This window comes from Anolis carolinensis, chromosome 3, assembly GCF_035594765.1.
Source record: "Anolis carolinensis isolate JA03-04 chromosome 3, rAnoCar3.1.pri, whole genome shotgun sequence".
In the NCBI taxonomy this organism is placed as follows: Eukaryota; Metazoa; Chordata; class Lepidosauria; order Squamata; family Dactyloidae; genus Anolis; species Anolis carolinensis.
In genome coordinates this window covers 14637572-14655990 of record NC_085843.1, presented here as the reverse complement: position 1 = coordinate 14655990, position 18419 = coordinate 14637572, and the positions used below count along the sequence as shown (strand labels likewise).

Genomic DNA, 18419 nt, shown 5'->3' with positions numbered 1-18419 from the left:
GCATGATTGCATGGTAAGCTGTTATCTTCCCGCCAGAGCGGTACCTGTTGATTTACTTATATTTGCATGTTTTCGAACTGCTAGGTTGGCAGGAGCTGGGGCTAACAGCAGGCACTCATTCCGCTCCCGGGATTTGAACGTGGGACCTTTTTGTCCGCAAGTTCAGCAGCTCAGCGCTTTAACGCACTGTGTCACCAGGGGCCCCTAAAAGTCCTTCTTTACAGACATTGAAATGATTACAGAAAAACAAAGCAGATCTCGCAAGCCTGCTATATGATGCCCATCTCCCATCCACATGTTCATCTCCTCCCTAAAACAACATGGTAGCAACACATTTATAGCTCGCAAAACAAAAAGAAAAATCACTTACTGGAGTACTTCCATTTATTATTATTTTTTAATTTAACATAATTCTGCACAATAATATCTCAAACGTGGTAATCTTGAGTCAGAAAGCAATAGGGATTGAATCATGCGCACAGCAAAGTGAACAGAATTCTGTTCTTAGAAAAAAGAACAATGTTTTCATATGATACAAAGAGGGAGGGAAAGGAAGTGGCAGATCAGATTGCGTCAAACAACTAGCCGGGATCCAGGGACGTATTTTGTATCTGTCCATGCATTGTTTTCCCCACAGGTGCCCAGGCCCTTCTTGCATCGATAGCAACGACGGTACCTCGCACACTGGTCCAAAAGCAGGAGCTTGTCACCGGTCCTAGTGAAAGGAAATAGGAGTTTAGCAAAGCATTGAGCATATCTGAGAAGAAAGGAAAAGATGGCTTACTTGGCAATCACTTTGCCCAACAAATTTCTACTCTGCTCCATCAGTTGGGAATAATTTCACTGCTTATCCCACCTCCAATTCTCCCATTAAACACTGCAGCACTTTCTCACCCATCAGGTTTACAATATACACTCCTTGCATCTTAGCCCAGTTTGTTTCTAGGTTAATCTTTGTTCTACTGTTAATAGGTGGCCTCTTATTTTATCTTATTATTATGTTATTGTGTACAAATATGTTTTGATTTGTTTTAATATGATCCGTTAATGATGTTGTGCTTATGTATGTATTTTATTCTGTTCTATCTTGATTATTTGGGCTTGGATATCAGACAGGCCCCCACTTTATACACCTTCCGTAATGATCTAAAAACCTACTGGTTTCAGCAGGTTTTTGACCAAGATTAGTCTCATTATCCATATCAGACCTTGGTATTCCATCTATCTCCTGGCCCCAAGGTACAGTAGAGTCTCACTTATCCAACGTCCTGGATTATCCAACACATTTTTGTAGTCAATGTTTTCAATATATCGTGATATTTTGGTGCTAAATTAATAAATACAGTAATTACTACATAGCATTACTGCGTATTGAACTACTTTTTCTGTCAAATTTGTTGTCTAACATGATGTTTTGGTGCTTCATTTGTAAAATCATAACCTAATTTGATGTTTAATAGGCTTTTCCTTAATGCCTCCTTATTATCCAACATATTCGCTTATCCAACATTCTGCTGGCCCGTTTATGTTGGATAAGTGAGACTCCACTGTATGTGCATAAGTTCTTACTTATCTCTAAAAATGGACTATGCCAGCATTGCCCTGACTAATGATTACTGTTCCCTGACTGAAGACGCTGATTGTGACTCTCATTTTAACTGAAACTGCTGTGTGTTTTATTTGATGTGTTAAATTTTGTATTATGTTTTATACCTTTGGAAACCACCCTGAGTCCCTCCAGGGAGATAGAGCAGTATATAAATAAATTATTATTATTATTATTATTATTATTATTATTATTATTATTATTATTATTATTATTAGCCCCATGTTAACCACCCTGAGTCCCTGTGAGGAGATGGAGGCGGGATATAAAAATAAAGTTGTTGTTGTTGTTATTATTATTATTATTATTGGCATCAAAATTCAAAACATCAATTTGAATTGTATCTACTTGGGACAAAGATGGACAACAGAAGCCCTGAAACTGCTTTTCTGGTCCTATTGTGTTCCCCTGCTACTGCTGTCAATCCAAGGATCTTCTCTCTGTTTCTCTGCGCTGCCGAAACTGAGTCCCACAGAGGCCATCACATAATGCAAGGCCACTTCCCGTGGGAATCACAGAATCATAGAATCACTGAGTTGGAAGAGACCTCATGGGCCATCCCGTACAACCCCCTGCCAAGAAGCAGGAAAATGTATTCAAAGCACCCCCAGCAGATGGCCATCCAGCCTCTGCTTAAAAGCCTCCAAGGAAGGAGCCTCCACCACACTCTGGTGCAGAGAGTTCCACTGCTGAACACCTCTCACAATTAGGAAGTTTTTATTGGTTTTTTGATGCTTTCTTTAAGATTTGTTTTGGTTTGCAGCGGGTCCTGGCTCAAAAATGCAATGACCTCACCTAAGATCCAGGGTCTACAGTGAATGGTGTTTAACCCGAAATACCTCCAAGATCCATGAATAAGGGCAAATTAGCCCAGAAGAAACTCAAAATAAACAGACCACACAGTTATACACTACACAGTTGTAGTTAACTACCATGGTCCCATCCAAGAAAATCTTGGGATTTATAGTTTAGGGATAGATGGCTCACCAAACTCCAAGCCATGACAGATAAAGTGGAATCATGGTGTTATAACTGTGTAGTGGAAATGGGTCACAGATTTAATTTTTAACTGAAAATTATAAAATGAAACCCACTGAAGAGGGAATTGCATCTGTGTCTGCTCATCTTTCTTTTAAAGGAGATAATGTATGAAGGGAAAACGAACAAATGAATAAAAGCTCTCCCTTCCCAAGATAAGGATTCTAATGGAATAAAAACAATAAAATAATTTTGTTGGAACCCAGTAAGCCCTGGACACAGTGGTGACAAAGAGCGGAAATCAGCAAGCCTAGACTTAGTAACATAGCACTGGAAGGGACGGCTATAGGCATCTGATCTGATCCCATGCCATGTAGGAAGACACATCCTTTAAAAATGCCCATCCAGCCTCTCTTTAAAGACTACCAAAGAAAGAAAATCAAACACCCTCTCTATTCCGCTCTTGAGCACATTTGAGCAGTCTTCCTAATGATTCTTTATTTGAAATAGATGGCACTGCCTTGTGCTCTGGAGAAGGAGAAGAAGAGCTCGCTCCATCTTCCACATGACATCCCTTCAAATATTTAAAGACATTTCCAACCATAAAGGTGCAGGAAAGGGATATTCCACATCCTGCATCCACAAAGTGGCATGAGACTGCCACCCAAGTAGTGGTTTCCGCTTTTGCTCTAGGTAGCCAAAGTATTTGCCAATCTAGTAGCCTCACTCCCACTAGCAATAAGCTTATCCCTAAGGATGGGAAGTGGCTCCCTATGGAGATCTTTACCGCTGGAAGAGCTTCTCTTCATAATCCCTCTGCCTTTTCATTTCCGCACTCTTCCGCCAGTCTTCTTGCAAGGCCAAATTCATCTGGAAGATCTTCTCCATCCGTGCTCCTTTTTCAGCTATCCACCTAGAAAATCAGGGGGAAACCTAGTCAGATATTGGCTACTTTCAATGAATGTTCTCAAGGGATCGAGAACTTCACCAATTCTATCCTCTAACCCTTTCCAGTGTCCTCACTATAGATGCTCTCCATGCATCAAGGGGTGTCTAAGGTTATCAAAAAGCCAGGGTGGGGTCAGGGTTTGAGCATGAGACTCTGGAGACCAGGTTTGGATGTCTACTTGCCCATGGAAACCCATTTGGTGACCTTGTCCAAGTCAACTTCTCTCAGCCACAAAAGAAGACAATGGCAAACCTTTGAACAAATGTTGCCAAGAAAATCCTGTAATAGGTTCACCTTAGGGTCATCAAAAGTCAAAAATGACTTGAAGACACACAACAATATCTGAAGACCTTAGTACTAACATAGTAACATTGAGTAACCCACTTTTTAAAGTGTTTAATTTGATATGTTAAATTGGGTTTTTATATTGGGATATGATGTTTTAACTGATTATGTATTGTGGTCGAATGCATTTGTATGAATTTTATATATGGTATGCCGCTTTGAGTCCCACCTATGGGAGAAAAGTGGGATAGAAATGAATAAAAAAATATAATAATACAGTAGAGTCTCACTTATCCAACATAAACGGGCCGGCAGAACGTTGGATAAGCGAATATGTTGGATAATAAGGAGGGATTAAGGAAAAGCCTATTAAACATCAAATTAGGTTATGATTTTACAAATTAAGCATCATAACATCATGTTATACAACAAATTTGACAGAAAAAGTAGTTCAATACGCAGTAATGCTACGTAGTAATTACTGTATTTATGAATTTAGCACCAAAATGTCATGATGTATTAAAAACATTGACTACAAAAATGCGTTGGATAATCCAGAACATTGGATAAGCGAATGCTGGATAAGTGAGACTCTACTGTAATAATAATAATAATAATAATAATAATAATAATAATAATAATAATAAGAATCCTATAAGATTACTCTGAACAAATGGATGGGAGCACCATTTTTAGCCAAGCCCATTTGAATTGGAGCCTGCAAGGTTTGAATGCCATGGAACTATATTTTTCATATTCATTTTCATGTTCATATTCACTTGGAACACCCATAATTTTCAGGACAGCCATCAAACATCCTAACACAGAAGTTAGGAAACAAAAACTGGTAAACGAGAAGAGGACATCACGTGTTCCTTCCGGAAATTATTTTTTAATTTCCCTTGCCCAGTTGCTTGCTCATAGTTTGGGGAAGGAGACAGTGGTTCAAATACTGGCAATGAATGAAGAAATAAATAGAAAGCTGGAAATAAATGTATAGGAATGTGGTCTTTGACAACCTCCCTGAAATTGAATTCACCCCCGGATAAGACAGGCATCAAATGAAACTACCCAGCACATCCCAAACTTTGTGCAATGACTCCAGTACACGAGTTCCTGTTCTTACTGCTTCCTTGCTTTCTGAATCATCTCTGCCGCTTTCCTTTGGTCGACCAACTGGCTGAGTATCGCTGCCCGCCGGTGATCCGCAGCTGCCTGCAGCTGGTGTTTGAAATACTCCTGGGCTCGTTTCCTTCTCTCTGCCATTTTCTCATTGTTCATATCATTCTTCCCAAAGATGACCTCAGTTGAATTGGGCACATATTCCGGTAAAGGAGCTGGTTTCAGCTTAACCTGGAACCAAAAGAAGGAGGAAATTTAATCAACAGAAAGAGATTCCCTCATGCCTCTTTTGCTCTTATAACTGCTTTCAACATTTGTTATATGAATTCATAAAATTCACTGCCCAACTAAGCAGTTTGAAAACCTCTGAGCTGTGAGTAGAGAATTTAGGCTCCACTTAGCAGTTTCTCAAGTCACTCCTGATATAAGAAAAAAAATGGGGAGGTGTTTTATGGCACCATTAAAAATGCAGGCGATCAAAGAACAAGGAGGAAAAATTCTGCAATCAAAGGGCTCGTTGACATAGTGGATGGAGTGACAGCATCCCCCTGTGGCCAAAATCAAGCATAACCTCCAGGCGCCTAAGTTGGAAAAAATGCCAATATGCCTCTATCTGTTTGTCTATCATGTATGTCCAATGGCATTGAATATTTGTGTGTGTTGTGATCCACCCTGAGTCCTCTTTGGGGTGACAAGGGCGGAATATAAATACTGTAAATAAATAAATAAATAAATAAATAAATACAAGGCCAGAAAGTGAGGTATTCAATTTTGCTGGTTGTTGTAAGTCGCCTTGAGTCCCCTCGGGTGAGAAAGGCGGGATAAAAATGTTGTAAATAAATAAATAAACCTTTCCCTATGCTATCCAAAGCTTCTATATAGCTGGAGTAACACTCAAAAATGTACCTATTCTGACTTACATACAAATTCAATTTAAAAACAAACCTACACAATCTATCTTGTTCAAAACTTGGGGATTGCCTGTACTCCAAAATCTGCAATAGTAACACCTTCGCTTTTTGTTTCATGCACAAAATTATTGAAGATGTTGAGTATAAACTTGCCTTCAGGATATGTGTACAAGGTGTATATGAAACATAAATGAATTTCATCTTTAGATTTGGTTCCCATCTCCAAGATATTTCATTATGTGTGCATATGCAAATATTCCAAAATCTGGAAAGAAATCCAAAACTCTTCTGAACCCAATTGGATAAGGGACACTCAACTCCCTTCTGGTTTGTTTTTACATTTTATATTTTTAATTATTATAACAGGGAGGGATCCTGCCATAATTCCCAGACTTTTGGGCTCCACTAGAGACCTTCAGAAGAGGACTTTAGTCAATAAGGAAGTAAACTAGAAGTTGCAAAGTCATTTTAATTTTTTTTAATTGGGGAACTGGGTGTGTTTGTGGTCCCCAGACTGGCTTGCCCAAATGATGGAAGCATATTTTTGATTTTCTTATTTTGCTAGCTCCAAAGCTTGGGGGGAAACCTACACACATTCAGCTTAACAATTTGTGATTCCACTATGCAACAGAGTCAACCGAAAAGCAGGAACAGCTCATTGTCTCAAAACACAATGCAAACAGATAAACTTCAGACCTTCTAGCAAACGCAAATTCTAGGGATTAGGTAGAGGAATATGGGGAACTGGGGAAGCGAGGGCAGTGCATAAAACTAAATTACTGTATATACTCGAGTATAAGCCTAGTTTTTCAGCCCTTTTTTTAAGACTGAAAAAGCCCCCCTCGGCTTATACTCGGGTGAGGGTCCTGGTTGGCTTATATTTGGGTCAGCTTATACTCGAGAATATATGGTACATTTATTATTTTTCTCTATTATTATTGGTATTATTACATTTATTATTTTTCTCTATTATTGTTGCTACTATTACATTTATTTTACTCTATTATTATTATTATTACATTTATTATTTCACTCTGATCTTATTATTATTGCATTTATTATTTTACCCTATTTATTATTACATGTATTATTTTCCTGTATTTATTATTATTATTATTATTACATGTATTATTTTACTCTATTATTATTAAAAGGATACATAAGGACATTTACATTGAAGAAGATAAGAAGAATGATTTGATCAGAGTTGGGCAGTCTTATCTTAAATTTGAGCTTTATGTAAATATTAAAAAACATTTAACCTACTGATGCCTCAATTAATGTAATTATATTGGTATCTATTTTTATTTCTGAAATTTACCACCCTCGGCATATACTGGAGTCAATGTTTTCCCAGGTTTTTTTGTGGTAAAATTAGGTTACTCGGCTTATATTCGGGTCGGTTTATACTCGAGTATATACGGTAATTGGTCTGCCAGTGAGCATTTCCTCCAAATGTCCCAATTGGTAGCAATAGTAGCAATAACATTTCTGATGTTACTTGGCTGCATGCGTTCCAGTTTTCATCTGGGAAATGTTGGACGGTATAAATGACTTTGATACATCCAATTCGCCACCAGTATTATAAGCACTTACTTTGGACTTACTGAACTCAATGGAAACAGTTTCTGAATATTTGTGTACAGGATTTTACTGTGAATTTTTTTTGTCAGAACCCGCTACTTTTACCTGGATGTCCAAAGCCTTCTTATAACATTGCATTTCTTCCATCTTATCCTTCAGGAATTTTGCTCTTTGGGCAGCTAACCTAGAAAAAAGGATGAAACACACAGTTATTAGAGTATGCAATATCTAATTATTAGATTTTAGATTTTTTTAAAATTGTGTCAGAAGCGAATTGAGGCAAGTCGCTTCTGGTGTGAGAGAATCGGCCGTCTTCAAAGACATTGCCCAGGGGTGCCCAAATCTGTTACCATCCTGCAGAGGGTTTCTCTCATGTCCCTGCATGGGAAGCTAGGGCTGACAGATGTGAGCTCACCCCGATTTGCAGATTTGAACCTCCAACCTTCGGGTCAGCAGTTCAGCTAGGACAAGTGTTTAATCCATTGCGCCACCGCATGGCATATAATTATTAGAATATACAGCATCTATTATTTAGGAATTTCCTTTCATAACGATGGCTCTACATTTCCATTTTTATATGTGCAGATACAAATCTGAGTCTGTAACTCGAAGTAAATTGAATGTTTGGCCTCAAATACCTAACTCATTAAATGGTCTTTTCTAAACTGACACGTGTGATTAACATAATGAAAACTATTATTTCCTCCTCGTCTTTCTGCTTTGCAAGATTCTTCTCAATAACCATCAATCATGAGTGTCCTTAAATTAGTTTCTCATCCCATTTCCAAAGAACCTAAAGCCAACTCTGTTGACAGCTTGATTGTTTTATTGAAGACACTTTATTGTTATTGCTTCCCAACATATGGCAACCCTAAGGTGACTCACACAAGTTCATCCAGTGTGTTAAATACATTATTTTCTCTCACAATGCATGCTCTCACGCTGCAAATCTAATTCTCATTAATGATCAGTTGTTTAATACATGGATTTGATTTTGTTTTGGAAATCTACTATAGGGAATGGTTACCTCCATTGTAAAAAAAAAAAAAAGACTCCAAATTACATTTGACTAGCCATATCTAGAAACTGAATAAAAGCCATAAGATCAGGCTTCTGGATGGACTACAACTCCTATCATGATTGAGCTGGCTATGCCTGATGGGAGTTATAGTCTCCAAATCAGAAAAGCAACAGACTGTGGAAACCTAAGCAAGACTAATGCTTAGAGTGCTGTACTAATTGAATAAGAAAATTCGAATGGTATCCATGCCCTCTTCAATCGCAAAAGATGCCAATTTAAAGTGGAAAGGGACAGATTTTTATCCTTCCTTTAGCTAGAATCACTTCTGCAACAAAGCCTTAGTATCTCTTAAAAAGTTTTTTTTAGAAATTGTGACTTTTGCTCCAACCACTCTGAACCCAAAAATTAATCAAAACTGCTGTAAAGCACAAGTTTTGTTCTCCCAGTCTCCCAAAATCCAATACAGTAGTCTCGTTTATCCAACCTTTGCTTATCCAACGTTCTGTATTATCCAATGCAGTCTACCTTTTAGTAGACAATGTATTTGTAGTCAATGTTTTCAATATATTGTGATGTTTTGTTGCTAAATTTGTAAAAATATAGCAATTACTACATAAAGTTACCATGTATTGAACTGCTTTTTCTGTCGATTTGTTCTAAAACATGATGTTTTGGTGCTTAATTTGTAAAATCATAACGTAATTTGACATTTGCTGTAAGCCGCCCCGAGTCCCCTTCGGGGGAGATGGAGGCGGGATATAAATAAACTTCTTCTTCTTCTTCTTCTTCTTCTTCTTCTTCTTCTTATTATTATTATTATTATTATTATTATTATTATTATTTAATAGGCTTTTCCTTAATCCTTCCTTATAATCCAACATTTTTGCTTATCCAACGTTCTGCCAGCCCGTTTATGTTGGATAAGTGAGACTCTACTGTACTTTGAAAATACTCCAGAGGCCAGTAAATCAAACCAAATGAGACTCTTTAAGTCAACAATAACAACAACAACAACAACAACAACAGAAACAGAAACAGAAACAGCAGTTGAAAATAGGTTTACCAAGAAGCAAGAAGCAACATTATTTCTGAGTTTAAATTCACCCCATTTTTGACACCCCACATTTTTGTGTGCTCTTGGAGAGTTTCCATGGTATGTGGTGGGGCCAATGGAGCAAAATATTGTATTTTGTACTGGTTTTGAGCCACTTAGGAAAATATTTTTAATTTTCCGGAGAGAAAATTAAAAATCCATTGGGACATACGGGGGCCACTGACTGCTTTCCGCAAGAACTGCATGTGGCCCAGGAGTCACTTTTAGTCCACCCTTGACTTAAAGCAACAAATACCCTGAGATGGGGATACTTAGAGGAATGACTCCTCCTAGAACAGTGGTTCTCAACTTGTGTGTCCCCAGATGTTTTGGCCTTCAACTCCCAGAAATCCTAACAGCTGGTAAACTGGTTGGGATTTCTGGGAGTTGTAGGCCAAAACACCTGGGGACCCCAGGTTGAGAACCAGTGTCCTAGAAGACTTACTCTTCTGCCAGTTGCACATGCTCCAGGCGGTCAATGAGGTCTTGGTCCCGCTTCTCTTTCTTTTCCCTCTTCTCCTTCTCCTCCAGTTGTTTCCCCAGCTGTTGTCCATACACTTCTTGTTTTTGATGAGGAGTGGAACTAACCGGCCTCTTCTCAAAAATGTAGGACTTCTATTAGAAGAAAGATAGCATAGTTTATGTAACACTGTGGTTTCGGTATCAGACTAGGACTCTGGTGAATAGGATTCACATCCTCACTTGGCCATGGAAACCCACCTTGGGTTAACTACATTCTCCCAGCCTCAAATCTTCTATTGCCAAGAAAACCTTTGTAGTAGGTTTGTCTTAGGGTCACCATGAGTCAGAAATCACTCAATAGCACCCAGCAATAATCCCAACCCACAGCTTTTATAGACTACATCTCCCAGGATTCTCCAACCTTTATGTTATTGCCTAGAGAGCATGCTGGCTATGGTCTCCTGAGAAATGTAGTCCAAAAAAGTGACTTCTCCAAGCACTGTACCAATTCCTGATAGGGTTGCCAAAATGATAACTAGAGCCAGATCTTCTACTTTGAAGAGTTGCCTAGAAGAGGGAATTTCAGAAGCTCTTGCTTGTCATACAATCATGGAACAAGCAACACCTACTGAAATTACAATGTCTACACAACCAAAAGGTACAAGAGTCCTACCTAGTTTTCAATCTGACAAGCCTAATTATTTTCAGTGCAGAAGTAAATAAAGTCCAGCCTGGCAGAACAAAGACACTCTGGCCTCTGTTATTCATTTTTAAGAAAGTTCAAGGATAATTTAATATACCAGGCTACACATATAGATTCCTTTGTCCAAAAAACAGAGATTAATAAGAGTCATGGTCTATCCCAGGGGTCCCCAAACTAAGGCCCGGGGGCCGGATGCGGCCCATCGAAGCTATTTATCCGGCCCCCATGGCACAAAGGCAGAAGGGGGTTGGGCTAAATGACCCAAGGGGTCTCTTCTTCTCTTACAACCATTATTATTATTATTATTATTATTATTATTATTATTATTATTATTATTATTATTATTATTAACATTGAGGCTGGGTGGCCATCTGTCTGGGATGCTTTGCTTGTGCTTTTGGTGCACAAAGGCAGAAGGAGTTGGACTAAATGGCCCAAGGGGTCTCTTCCAACCCTCTTTATTATAATTATAATTATTATTATTAACATTGAGGCTGGGTGGCCATCTGTCAGGGGTGCTTTGCTTGTGCTTTTGGTGCACAAAGGCAGAAGGGGGTTGGACTCTTTCAACCTACTTTGTTGTTGTTGTTGTTGTTGTTGTTGTTATTAATTATTATTGCTCGGTGGCCAACTATAGTCCGGCCCTCCAACGGTCCGAAGGATCATGAACTGGCCCCCTGTTTAAAAAGTTTGGGGACCCCTGGTCTATCCCATCCAGGCACATGATAATAGGAAAAATCAGCGTGAGTACAGAAGTTAAATATATGGTAGTTTAAGCTCTGTTGATCTTTAAATGGGCTACAGTCCTTTGGAGATGTTTCATGAATATTTCAAAACAATTCCATTTAATTTTTAAATACAGTAGAGTCTCACTTATCCAAGCCTCACTTATCCAAGCCTCTGGATTATCCAAGCCATTTTTGTAGTCAATGTTTTCAATATATCGTGATATTTTGGTGCTAAATTCGTAAATACAGTAATTACAACATAATATTACTGCATATTGAATTACTTTTTCTGTCAAATTTGTTGTATAACTTGATGTTTCGGTGCTTAATTTGTAAAAGCTTAATAGGCTTTTCCTTTATCCCTCCTTATTATCCAAGATATTCGCTTATCCAAGCTTCTGCCGGCCCGTTTAGCTTGGATAAGTGAGACTCTACTGTACCAATTACAATGCTTTTGAATAATGGTTAGCATTTCTTACCAAAAGACCGTTTCAGTCATTTTATATGTTTGTTTGTTTTTTAAAAAAAACTAAAATTTAACAGCTCAGTTAACAAGGCAATTAACAAATTAGTTTCATTACATGTTCTGAGTGGGCTGAGAGGTTGCAAATAATTGTTTTGTCTAACTCAATAAATGTTTTAACACTTATGAATTAATTTTCTTTAGCAATTTAACAATAACATATTAGCATTAACGCTTCAATGCTACTTCAGAAAAAAATACTTTTTGTATAAAAAGAAAGGAAGGAAAGGGGAAAGAGAGTCTGGTGGAATCGTCAAAAGTTTTCATGATCTATCACTCACACTACATCAAAGTCAGGGATGGATTCATCTGAAGAAGTGGACTGTGGTCAGTGCAATATAAAGTTCATCTTTTTTCTTTCCAAGCACTGAGACAGCTAGAATACTGCAAAAGATGCATATGCTTACATAGGCTTCTGGAGGTTTTTCACTTTTGTGTTGTCTGATGGCTTCAGAAATCCCCAGGTTAAATGCTGCAATTTTCTGGCTCTGTTCTCGGCTCATCATGTCTTTCATCTGTAGTTGATGAAACACATTTGAGATGGAAATGACAGGGAGAAATTAAAAAAAAAGTATATAGGGAATGCATCAGTGTGTGTGGAGTCAACCTATAAACTATCTAAAGTCCCACAAAGAAAATCCAACAAATGCTACGTTCAGCAAAGGACAAGAAGGATCCTCTCACCTCTGCAGGAGTCTACCGTATACCATGCAGCTGTGAACAAGAAGTCTACATAGGAACCACCAAATGCAGCATTGTCCAAACACACGTCAAGACACATGAAAGGCACTGTAGATTAACTCATCCAGAAAAGTCAGCCATAGCAGAGAACGTGATGAACCCACCTGGACCCAGCATATTATTTGAGAACACAGAAATGCTGGATCACTTGAACAACCAACATGTCAGACTACACAGAGAAACCATTGAAATCCACAAGCAGGTGGACAACTTCATCAGAAAGGAGGAAACCATGAAAATGAACAAAATCTGGATACCAGTATTAAAAAAGCTATAAAATTAGAACAGTAAATAAAGGAAAACACTCAGAAAACAGAGGAATTCCAGACATGAAACAATCATGGCCAGCTAACACCTCCCAACAAAGGATTCCCCCAGGCAGGAATCAGCTAGGCTTTTAAGCTGCAAGGCTTTTCAATGCTAATCAAGGTGATTAATTGCAACATTCACACTTGCCTCCAACAGACAAGAGTTCTTTTTCCCACCTGGACCTTTCACAAATATATAAACCCCACTTGCCTAGTTTACAGCAGATCTCACAACCTCTGAGGATGCCTGCCATAGATGTGGGTGAAACATCAGGAGAGAATGCTTCTGGAACATGGCCATACAGCCTGGAAAACTCATAGCAACCCAGTGGAGTCTCCTTCTTTGGACGTTTTTAAATTGCAGCTTGTTGGCCATCTATCTAGTGTGCTTTGATCGTGTCATCCTTCATGGCGGAATAGGGTTGGACTGCATGGGACACCAGAGATTGACTAAGAGTGAAGGGCTGTCGCCATCCTATTATCTCTTTCTCTTGGTATAGGACTCTACCAGGTTGGAGACAGCAGTGCTTTGAATGTGTGGTGACATCCCCTGGAGTTAGATATTTAATACGTAGCTTCCAAGTGTTGCTTATGTGCTACCCCTAAAGTCCTCTATGAAGCTGAAGCCACTCCACCTGCCACCTAAATATTAGGAAGTACTTCTAGATTGTAAGAATGGTCTGGCGGTGGAATAGATTGCCTCAGAGAGTGGTGGATCCCGCTTCTTTGGAAATCTTTAGATTGAGGTTGGATAGCCATCTTTCAGGCATGCTTTCATTGTGTCTCCCTACATGATTGAGGTCTGGAACTAGATGGTTCTTGTGAACTCTTCTATGAGTCTTAGGTCCAGGCACCTAACTGTCTTTCACTTCTCAAAGACTGTGCCCATCTCTCCTCCCATTCCCAAACAGCTCAAAGGCTTTTTCCAAACCCAGTTGCCCAATATCCTCAAGCAACCTGAGCAAGCTCTCCAGGGCTATCAGTAGATGCTCTTCTCAATTTAGAACTATGATTTTGAACACCAGGCACATTTGGAGATCAAAAGTATCTCATTTTTTTCCCTGGATATATGCTTTAAACCCTGGATGCTGCCATGGGCCCTATGAACACAGAAGATACAAATACTCAGGATCAATCAATCCCTGTATTGAAATCTTGCCTTTCCACCATGAATAAGACTTAGTGGGTCTCAGTACTCTAAAATTCACAAAAAAAAGCAGATAATTCAGTTGGCCCTCGATATCCATGGATTCTATCATCCACAGCTTGAAAATATTCTCCCTTCTCTGCCCTCCAAATATCCCCAAAGCAAATCTTGATTTTGCACTTTTATACGAGGGTTATCCAGAAAGTAGATTACGTTTTGGAATTAAAAATGAACAAAGTATAGGAGAAAACATTTACCCTATGCAGTTGAAAGCCACACCCAAATACCACTTCTCAGCATAGTTGCCATTCAAATCTAGGCACTTATCATAACGATTAATGAGCTTGGCAACTCCTTCCCCACCAAACTCTGCCGCTTGCATCATCAATGCAGCGTTTTGGTGACGATGCACAGCTGCGGGAAGGGGTGACCGGCTATTTGAGGACACAAGCGGCAGAGTTTTGTGGGGAAGGAGTTGCCAAGCTCATTCATCGCTATAAGTGCCTAGATTTGAATGGTGACTATGCTGAGAAGTGGTATTTGGGTGTGGCTTTCAACTGCATATGGTAAATGTTTTCTCCTAAATTTGTTCATTTTTAATTCCAAAACATAATCTACTTTTTGGATAACCCTCGTAAGGGATATAATTTCACTATATCATCGTATATAATGAGAGTCCTGTATCCACAGATTTCAGTATCTATTGGGAAAGTCCTGGAACCAAACCCCAGCAGACACCAAGGGCACACTGTACCTTGCAGTTCATTCTATCCAATATATATACGTGTGTGTGTGTGTGTGTGTGTATGTATGTGTGTATGTATGTATGTGTGTGTGTGTGTGTGTGTGTGTGTGTGTGTGTGTGTGTGTATATATATATATATATATATATATATATATATATATATATATATAAACATACACATACTTATGGGGTGGTTTAAAAAGCTTCGCCTCCTGTGTCATAAAAACGTTATGAAGGAACATATAACAGCAGAAGTTGCTACAGATCATGGCCTGAACTATCCTCTATGCAAAACTACCATTCAACTTAGTCACTATCAATTTGTACACATCTGTTTCATCGTCGAACCCAGGTATCAAAACCATTTTGGAAAAATTCAGGGTTTTGCTTCATGACCCATGATTTTAAAGCTGTTTTAGTATCATTCAAGTCATTGAATCTGAAACCACGTAGGATGTATTTTTGGACCTCTGAAAGACAACCTACATGGTTTCAGATTCAATGACTTGAACGACGTTAAAACAGCTTTAAAATCACGGCTCTCAAAGCAAAACTCTGAATTTTCCCAAAACAATTTTGATACCTGGGTTAAGCGATGGTGCAAATGTGTACAAATTGATGGTGATGATATTGAACGGTAGTTTTGCATAGATGATAGTTCAGGCTATGATCTGTAGCAACTCCTACTGTTATATGTTCCTTCATAATGTTTTTATGACACAGGAGGCAAAACCTTTTGACCCATCCCTGTATATATTTTTTTTTAAAAACTTTCTGGTGCATGTTTTAAATATGTGAGTACCAGCTGCTTTTGAAGGGCTTCCTGGTCTTTCATGGCTTGATATTGTGCCAGGATGCAGTCTTCTTCCCTGTCTTTCTTCCTCCGTTCTTCGGTCAACTGCAGAGGAACGTTCCTCTGTTCTCGCTGCAGGCACAAGTAACACATTTCCTGGAGATGCAAAGAAGGCAAGACACAGGGCGATTATTTGCCAGGCAACTCTGCGTCTGCATTTGTTCTAAAGGGCCAATCATTAGGAGTTTTTCTGAGGAACTCAGAGAGTGATCCAACAAACAAATTGGACCAATAGAGATGGGCAAATCTGTCAGTTTTGGATTATCTCAGATTCTTATTCTTATTCTTATTATTTCTTATTTTTCTAAGTATTAATTTTGTGTTAACCCATTTACGCATTCATTTATTGTAAAAGACTTTGATAGCTGACAAACATTACTTGATCAGAGCATGTTCAGGAATGAAGTCATCTCTATTTTTACATTTTTGCTAGCATTTTATTCTGCTAAAGAGAATTAATGCAGGTTGGCACCACTTTGATGTGGGTCAATGCCAAGGAATCGTGGATGTTGTCGTTTTGTAAGGCTGAGCTGCTCAACTTGCTGACCGAAAGGTCGGCAGTTCGAATCTGGGAAGTGGAGTGAGCTCCTGCTGTTAGCCCCAGCTTCTGCCAACCTAGCAGTTCAGAAACAAACACATGTGAGTAGATCAATAGGTCCCGCTCTGGTAGGAAAGTAACCACATGCCGGCTACATGACCTTGGAGGTGGCTATGGACAATGCTGGTTCTTTGATTTAGAAATGAAGATGAGCACCAACCCTTAGAGTCGGACACGATTAGACTTAATGTCAGGGGAAAACCTTTACCTACCAAAGAATGCTGGAGCCTCATCAAACTGCAAATCCAAGGATTCCATAGCATTGAGCCATGGCAGTTAAAATACTGTGTCAGACTGCATTGCAATTCTATGGTGTAAATGTAATTTTGCATGTATTTTCATACAATTTCAATAAAGCACATATTTTTGTACTTTTTCCCTGTATGCATTTTTCACAAGAAATCAGATTTTATATTTCTCTCTTTTTAGAATATATTTGTATCACTAATTTGCATACTGTAGTAAAAAAAACCTCCTTCTTCTTTCAACATCTTACTTTCCAACAATTCACTCCTTCAACAGATCTACATTATAGCCATGTACTGCGGTTTTGGTCCCTTCTTCACTCTTTCAACCACATGCTGTCTTTTTCTCGGTCACAGTCGACTCACTGCTAATCTTGCATTTGCAAGCTAAAGAAAGAGTCGCAGTTTTGAAACATTTTAAGTTTTTGTCAATGTCCTGGTCCCTGACCTGTCAAACAAGCAGGGAGCATCTGCACTAAATGACCGTTTTCCTACATTTTCCCACCTCAGATGGCATCATACAATTCAAAGTGCAATCAAACTATTGCAATCAAAGAGGACATACTTACTTACTTTTACTTACTTAAAAGTAAAAAAGAGGACATATCGTATACACTGTAGACATAATAAAGTTTGACACCACTTACGCTTGAAATTTGGTGAGGCATTAGAAATCTCTGGCTGAAACTTCCATGTATCTCTCCCAGAATTTCATAAAATGCTACCATGGTAGTTAAAGTAGAATATAGCATTTATTGTTGTGTAAAATCTCAAAAGTTTTTGGACTGCATCTGTTATGTTCTCCCATTACTGGCTATGTTGGCATGCTTAATGGTGACCATCACAAGTGTCATCCACAAATCCTAACCATATAATGAGCTTTTTTGTTGCTGTTTCCAGGGCTTACTTTTCAAAATGTTCCATGTAGAAATTTTCTATGACTGGGCTGAACACTCAGAAAGCACAGGAATTCCAGACATGAAACCATCAGGGCCAGCTGAAACCTCCCAACAAAAGATTCCCCCAGGCAGGAAGCAGCCAGTCTTTGAAGCTGCAAGACCATTTGATGCTAATCAAGGTGGGCAATGGCAACATTCACACTTGGCTCAGACAGACGAGAGTTTTTTCTCCCACCCTGGACATCATTCCAGAGGTATATAAACCCTACTTTCCTAGTTTCCAACAGACCTCACAAAGTCTGAGGATACCTACCATAGATGTGGGTGAAATGTCAGAAGAGAATGCTTCTGAAACATGGCCAGACAGGCCAGAAAACTCAAAGCCACACAGATCTTCTAATTACTTCCTGACACCAAACATCCCCTCAAACACCCAGTATTACACACACAGAGTTATAGCCAAAAATGAAGAATAGCTACATATTATACCTGTCCTGCCCTACCATGATCTTGACAAATGGGAGATGAAGTCCGATCTCTGAGGGCAGGAACTGGGGCAGAAGTGGCTTCTTGTTCTGTCTTTGGGAGATCAGGAACAGGTACCGGTTGCCTAGAAAACACAAATTGCAATCTGTCAGTAGAGGTCAGTAGCCACATAATGATATAAATATCAAGACAAATGCACCCAACAGCTGCTCAGGATCCACCTCAGAGACTGCGAGGGATAACTAGAAAAGCAGAAAAGGAGTATCTTCCTGGAAAAGACACAAGTCAGTCAATTCACTTCTGCACCACCAACAGGTCAAGTCACCAACTCACCAGAATATGGACAGCAAGAGAAAGTAGATTAGTTCACCACTTAATATCAAGCAATGCAAAAAGAAAGTAATGTAAATAGTTGTCCATATAGTAACATGT

General features: G+C 38.9%; 1 protein-coding gene across 2 annotated transcripts in view; it reads right to left on the bottom strand.

The window, feature by feature from the left end:
• Nucleotides 1-370: 370 nt before the first annotated feature.
• Nucleotides 371-18419, bottom strand: part of ccdc81 (coiled-coil domain containing 81) — a 35459-nt gene continuing 17410 nt past the window's right edge. For both annotated transcript variants that reach the window (XM_062977110.1, XM_062977111.1), the window contains exons 9-16: nucleotides 17991-18111; nucleotides 15709-15855; nucleotides 12373-12480; nucleotides 9995-10164; nucleotides 7541-7619; nucleotides 4945-5171; nucleotides 3372-3497; nucleotides 371-715 (exon numbers count right to left, since the gene is read on the bottom strand). In XM_062977110.1, the coding sequence (XP_062833180.1) occupies nucleotides 574-715; nucleotides 3372-3497; nucleotides 4945-5171; nucleotides 7541-7619; nucleotides 9995-10164; nucleotides 12373-12480; nucleotides 15709-15855; nucleotides 17991-18111 (1120 nt within the window). In that variant the 3' untranslated portion in view covers nucleotides 371-573. The remainder of the gene's footprint in view (nucleotides 716-3371; nucleotides 3498-4944; nucleotides 5172-7540; nucleotides 7620-9994; nucleotides 10165-12372; nucleotides 12481-15708; nucleotides 15856-17990; nucleotides 18112-18419) is intronic.